Here is a 7,307-nt window from a genome sequence, read left to right as displayed (position 1 = left end):
AGGCTCGAATTTCTTGGTGTTAGATTTTGGATACTTCTCTTGCTTTTCTAGTAATAAGTTGGTGTAAGCTTTATATATGAGCCTCTAACTCTATATTAGTCTAAGTTCAAGTACTTTTTTGACACTTGTCAGTTCAGTGCATTCATCATCTACATTGAGTTATTGCATAATCTTTTGATTATGATGTCTGCTTGAAAAATTGTTATGGTACAGCCAACCATATTTTTCAATTACTTTCGGTAAAAATTACTTTTGTAATCTACATTAAAGATTTTTATAATCATAGCTAAAAAGATATTGGGGACTCATTGGTGTAAGCTTTATATATGAGCCTCTGACTCTATATTAGTCTAAGTTCAAGTATTTTTTTGACACTTGTCAGTTCAGTGCATTCATCATCTACATTGAGTTATTGCATAATCTCTTGATTTTGATGTCTGCTTGAAAAACTGTTATGGTACAACCAACCATATATTTCAATTACTTGTAAAGATTACTTTCTTCATCTATATTAAAGATTTTTAAAATCATAGCTAAAAAGATATTGGGGACTCACTTTGCTTATATTTACGTGTAGAATGCACAATTATCATAAACAAGATTCAGTAGGGTTCTTTTTTAGCATAAGGTTTATTATCAATTCAAATTATTGTTGAGCATTTCAATATATTATTTCCTCTGAGGTTTTGTACATTCTGAAAGTTATATACACTAAGTATTTGTGTATGTGTATTGAATAAAACCAAACCTGTATTGAATGGTTTATTTTCTCTTTTTAGAATATTCCATTTTCTCAAGAATGTATTGAATGTGTTGGATATATATCTATTAGAAGAGTTGTCTTGAAAAATATTTAAGCATAAGTTTCTTCTGAAACTCCTTTAAATGGTTCTTTAGTGCTATTGGTGATTCATGTGGATTTGAAAATTTCCCCAACTTTGGATTAATTCACTTCAAGAATTCGTAAACCCTTGGATCTTTTATTATTTCACAGCATATATATTTGGAGTTTTGTTAAGAACTTAGTTGTTTAATCTTAAAAATTGGCATTCAATGCAGGTTCTATTTTAATTTTAGTCCAACATATGTTGGGTGAGGTCTAATTTGTACTCATATAGTCAATTGCTCTGTTCTTCTGGGAGCTATCATATCATGGGGTTTTCTTTGTTTGTTTATATCACAACAAGCAGGTGATTGGTATCCCGGTAATCTTGATAGCAATTATTTCAAAGGCCTATATGGATACAAAGTACCTTGAATAAATTATTTTGCAAACAATATTTCCTTGGAATAAATGAACTACGTTTCTCATTTATTATATACAGTTATGGCATACCTGCTATGCTAAGAACTCTATATTCCATAAACCCATTTTAAAAGTAAATTTAAATAAAAGGAAAAGAAAATGGAACAATGAGTGGCTCTATGATGATATATACTAGAAGTTACTTATAGTTCTAGTGGTTTTAATGTTTGTCTTACCTTTCAAAATGAGAAATTTACCAGTGGGTGATTCATTTTGATTTAGGTGTTAACTGACCGAGTTCTTGTCAACCTGTGTTTTCTGATATTTTTTGGGTTCCTCTAAGAGTTTTTTTTTTTTTTTCCTTGCAGTGGCTTGGCTAATTTCCACTTGGTAGTTTTGTTGTATACATGTCTTCATAGATATTTCTCTTATCCTTGTAGATGGTCTTTACAATTTGATTAAGATCATATTAGTATCTATAAAGGAAGTGTATATAAACATCCAAATCCTTCCAACGTTAATGTCAAAGGTAAGGATTATCATCTAAAATCATAAATTTTTCAATTGAAGTGATTAAATTTTATTAGGTGAAATGATGCTATAAAACAATTTAAAGTAATGCAAGATGAAAAAATCTCAACCCGATCCTGTTGTACATAATATAATCAAAATCATAGTGGAAGGATTTACAAATACTTTGCCAAATTAAATTATCCAGAGAGATGCAAGTAATTATGATTAGAGATTTTAAATATCTACCCTAACATTTTCCCGTTCATATAAATATTTGGATATATTTGTTTATTGTGTCATGTTCTAATTGATATGTTTCACATTTCTTATGTCTAAGTGAACTTGACTACTAATTTCTTATTTGACTAACTCTTAGATGAAGACAAAAGGAAAAGATTATGACAATTTGGAAATTTGGATATCGCCTCAAACACATGGACGTGGTCGTGATGATGAGATGACTGATGATATTTTGGTTTGCAAATCTGAAATACTTTGACGCTATATGAAACGATGCAGTGTTGCACGCAAATCTATGATGGTTGACTTGTTTTTTTGGATTGATACTGACTGAGTCATTTCCGTTGGTTGAACTTACATTTGTGTTGGAATTTGTATTTTTTTTTTTTTGCTATGCTTTGCTTTTCGATTGTATATATTGATCATTTTGGAAAATAGTTATATTCGTAGACAATGCATACTTGGTGCAACTAATGATGATACAAACTTGTTGTAATGTCATTTCGCAGTATTTTCTTGCATCGTATATATTTTATGGTTCCGGTACTGATTTTTTTTATTACCAAAAAAAAATAAGGATATTCTTTTTTGTTGTGAAATTTTTGTCGTTACAAATACCGGTACAAAAAACTTACGAATGTTGTTTATAATAATTTTCTGACAACCAACTTATTGTAACAAAATTTATACCATAATAAAATCCATTAGAAATATATGAATATTTAATGTAACAATTTTTTTATTACGAGAAACGTCCAGTACAATTAAACAAAAAATACATTGCTAGCGTTACAAAAATTGTTACAACAAGATTTCTCACGTGCGTTGACTACCCACTTTTTGTTACGGAAAATATCGGTACAGAGACTTTTTCTAACTCGAGTATATGCACCAGTCAAAATCCGGTACAAAATCGTTACAAATAACTTTTTATAACGAAAAATGCCCATTTATAGTGGTTTTAAAACCGCTACAAATGGTCATTTTTTTGGTAGTGCCGAAAGAGATGGTCTAATAGCATGAAAATAGAGTCGTGACTGCGGGGATGGACTTGTGACTGTAAAGTCATAGATTCAAAATAATAATAATAATAATAATTGTAATTAATTTTTTTATGATGAAAGTATAATTTTTTTGGTAAAATAATTGTTATTTATTTTTATATTTTTAAGGTAAAATTGCTTATAACTCCCCCGTGGTTTCGAAATTCAGCGTAAAATCTCCATGTACTTTAAAAATTGCATGGTACCCCCTTATACTTTTAAAAACGTTGCATGAAACCCCACAACCATGAAACTTTCCTCGTGTGATAAGAAGATGATTTCCTATCTATATGTTTTGCATGGCAGTGGGGTTTTATGCAATATTTTTGAAAGTATAAGTGAGCATCATGCAATTTTTTAAAGTAAAATAGGGATTTATGCTGAGTTTCGAAACCACAAAGTGGTTTCATACAACATTTTTTAAAGTATAAGGGGACGTCATGCAATTTTTAAAGTAGAGGGAGAATTTATACTGAGTTTCGAAACCACAAGGGAGTTATTGGCAATTTTGCCTATTTTCAAAACAAAGTTGATTACTATTACTATTATCTCCAACAATGGATACATATAGCACAACAATTATCAATAGATGTAAAGTAAAATGCTAGTTTTTTTTAGAGCAACCACAATGGTTGTCTCAAAAAAAGCCTCCAAATATTAATAAAATATGATATGTCTAGGGATTTTAAATTCAAATTATCTAAATTTTTAAAATTAACTACAATAACTTTTTTACCGTAGAAGCTTTCGGGTGAAGAAAGCGAAAGAAATAAAGAAAATAAGAAAGACGGAAGAGGAGAAAGTAAGAGAGATAACATGAGATGGAAAGAGAGAGTGAGAGGCTTAAACACGGCCACGTACACTAGGCCAATTTCAAGTCCATTTATTTTTTTCCTTCCAAAGAAGAGTCATTGCGTGAGTATTTTTCAGATTTTTGAAAAATAGCCTAATTTTCAACGTTGAGGCCTTTTACAAAAAGGCTATTGCAATTGCTCTTAATGAGTCATTTCTATGCATAAATTATATATTATACAACTATTCAAATTCAAAATTTTTATTATACAAATTTCAAAGTGAAATCGAAAATGCTAAACAAATACACCCTAAAGTAGAATTTATAAGATTTTACCATAACTTTGAAAGCATTAACTATTATCCAATATTGCCTAAGAATTACTACAAGACAAACGAAATAACAAAGAATTTGGGATTCAATTATAAGAGTATAGATGCATGCATTAATAATTGTATGTTGTTCACAGGAGATGACGCAAAACTCCATTCTGTGGGATTTGTGGGGCTAGTAGGTTCGTTGATGGAAGGCCCACTAAGGCAATGAAAAAAATGAGATACTTTCCCTTAGTGCCCCATTTACAAAGATGGTTCTTATCATCGAAAATTGCAGCTTCCATGTGCTGGCATACTGAAGGCCGTGTCAATGACGGCTTGTTAAGCCATCCGGCTGATAATGCAGCCTGAAAGAATTGTGATCATCGTCACCCATCATTTGCGTCTGACATGCACAATGTACGACTGGGGTTGGCCACTGATGGGGTTAATCTTTTCGGGAACATGAGTATGAGCTATAGATTTGGCTGAAGAGGTAATCCGTTCTCTTCTTTGTGTCTTTCCACTAGATATTTGAATATATCATTCCTAGCTATGATATCCATTCCTTATGTCTAAGCGAACTTGACTACTAGTTTCTTACTTGGCTAACTCTTAGATAAAGGCAACAGGGAAAGACCCTGACAATTCGGATATTTGGATATCATCTCGCACGAGTGGACGTGGTGGTGATGATGATATGACTGATGACATTTCGGTATGCAAACTTATCGTACCTTTTGTTGAATGGAATTGTAGTATTTTCCCTCATTATAGTTTTTATTTATTCGGAATTGTGCAGGCTTATTTGATTGATGAACTTAATAAAATTTCCACTGATAAAAGAACCTCGGCAGCACGCGAGGCTTTGTACCTCCGTGCACTCAAAGGAAAAATGAATAGAAATACGGTTGTTGATAGTGTTGCCAGCTCTGCCCACCCCAAGAGTCATTTGAGTAGAGGCCCTGATGGTCCTGACCTACGACAGCTTGCTGAGGACTATCAGAATGGCCTTATTGAGATTAGGGAATTCATGTCTGAATTTAGAACTAACCGCACTGAGATGTCTGAAATTAGAACCATCCGAGCTGAGATGTTTGCTTTGTTGAATTCTTCGTTGCATGCCTCAAAACGAGGCCTTGTAAGAACGCATATCTTATGCATTAATTAGTTTTGCATTGTACCTCTCCACGTGAGTCATGTCATTCACACTCTCCTGTCTTGCAGGGATTTAGCCGCACCGATGGACGGTTAGAGATGTCGGGGACTGATGACCACAACCCATTGATGGTTAGTCATTATTTGTTGCTAATTTTATTTGTATTTATTAATTGAATAACCATTTGCATAATAACATCCACTATTAATACATCACCATCACCTTCAAGACCATTATTAACATATGATAACATTTTTTCATGTAGATCGGGTCTCGTGTCCTTCTGATCTCTCGTGGGTTGGAAAAACGTGTTGTTGGTGAGGGGGTGCTTTTGTCTGACCCTACCCCAGCTTTGTGCTTAACTTGGTGATGTTTTCTATGTGAAATCGATTTTGGTTCCAACCGTTTTGAGTAAAACATTTTATATGGATGTTAGTGAGTCAAAATAGTTATATACATGATGTGGTGACAATGAGTTTTATATGGAAATGTAATTGGGTGACTGTTTGTTCTGTATGATCTTGTTTGGGAGCATATACGTTTATAATTAAAGATTATTGTAGATGTTGATCGGTGAATTGATTTTATCCCCAAACTGTTTGTTTTTTGTTATAATTCAAAGTGTTTGGTATTTAGATACATTTACACTCAATTAATTGTTGTTGTTAAATTGATACATGTTTAAGTTGTTTGTTTAAACAAACAGCTTTCATATGCATCAAATAAATTGATTATATTGCTAGTTGTCTTATAATTGTGATGTTGTACAGATGTTGGTCCGGGTGTCATCAAGATATGGCACATGCTATAATTATATTTATGTCGTTCTATATTTTGTTGTTTTTACATATGCTAAAATGTTTGAGTTAATTTATGTATATTTTATAGCGATTAATTACTTTATGAGTTGCATTTTGTTTCCGATGATATGCACATATTATTTTATATGTTCGTAGGTGATACCATTGACATAGTGAGGGTGTTTGTCACGCCTGCTACTATTCCGGAGGTTGCACTCATTCTGCGGATGACATCAGGAGCACAAACACTCTCTGAGGTTGTCCACGTCGAGCCAATCAACTGGACATTAAAGGATGTATGTAACCATATTTATAAGACTTTCTATTCGATTATAACTTTACTATCTCACAACTAAATTCTTATATAGATTTGCACTATGTTGGCAGCTCGTTCGTCACCCGTAACTACTGTGTACGTTCAATTTGACGTTGCGTAGGGCGTGGTTGCGTGGCATGTGATTCTATGATGATTAACTTTTGTTTGTGGATTGATGCTGACCTCCTTTCCATTGGTTGAACTTGCATTTTCTACTTTCTTTTGTGTGTTTGTTTTTATGATTTGTCGTATATATTAGGCCGAATTACAAAATAGTTATGTTCCTCGACAGGTGTACTTAGTACAACTGATATTTTATGTAATATCCTTATATTTTTCAATGTCATTTGGGAGTATTTTCTCGCATCGTACAGGTTTTTATTGAAAAAATAAGGATAATTTTTTGTTACGAAATTGTGGCCATTAAAAATACTGCTATAAAAAATTTCAATGTTGTTTTAAATAGTTTTATGACAATTAATTATTATAACGAAATTTATGCCGTAATATCTGCTGTTACAAATGGATGAACATTTAATGTAACGGTTCTTTTATTATGAGAAATATCCGCTATAAATTCATCAAAAATTCAAAGCTTGTGCTACAAAAACCGTTACAATAAGTGCTTTATACGTGCGTTGACCGTCAACTTTTTGTAACAAAAAAAATCGGTACAGAGACTTTTTGTAGCTCGAGCATATGTACTGGTCAAAATCCGATACAAAAATCATTAAAAATAGTTTTTTTATAACAAAAAAAAAGTCATTTGTAGCGGTTTGGCCATTTTTTTGGTAGTGTGGTGATACCAATTGTGTAAATCCAATTTACTAAATATCACAGCATGCTTCAATTGATCAAAAAGGTCCGTAAGGAAGAGAAGCTC

At 32.3% G+C, this 7,307-nt stretch overlaps 1 protein-coding gene across 2 annotated transcripts; it reads left to right on the top strand.

The window, feature by feature from the left end:
- Window positions 1–4,593: 4,593 nt before the first annotated feature.
- Window positions 4,594–6,664, top strand: LOC127241510 (uncharacterized). Of its 2 annotated transcripts, XM_051260603.1 has the most exons (6): window positions 4,594–4,645; window positions 4,769–4,867; window positions 5,377–5,439; window positions 5,574–5,625; window positions 6,265–6,404; window positions 6,496–6,664. In XM_051260603.1, exons 2-6 carry the CDS (start codon window positions 4,850–4,852, stop codon window positions 6,511–6,513), a joined length of 291 nt encoding a protein of 96 aa, XP_051116560.1. In that variant the 5' UTR covers window positions 4,594–4,645; window positions 4,769–4,849; the 3' UTR covers window positions 6,514–6,664. The 2 variants fall into 2 exon arrangements, with proteins under 2 accessions (XP_051116560.1, XP_051116559.1); XM_051260602.1 differs by having other exon boundaries at window positions 6,265–6,514.
- The last annotated feature ends 643 nt before the right edge of the window (window positions 6,665–7,307 follow it).

The sequence above is a fragment of the Andrographis paniculata genome, unplaced genomic scaffold (assembly GCF_009805555.1).
Source record: "Andrographis paniculata isolate CXL003 unplaced genomic scaffold, ASM980555v1 Contig82END, whole genome shotgun sequence".
NCBI lineage: Eukaryota > Viridiplantae > Streptophyta > Magnoliopsida > Lamiales > Acanthaceae > Andrographis > Andrographis paniculata.
Note: the sequence above shows the minus strand (reverse complement) of the source record. Positions and strands in the feature narration are given on the sequence as shown.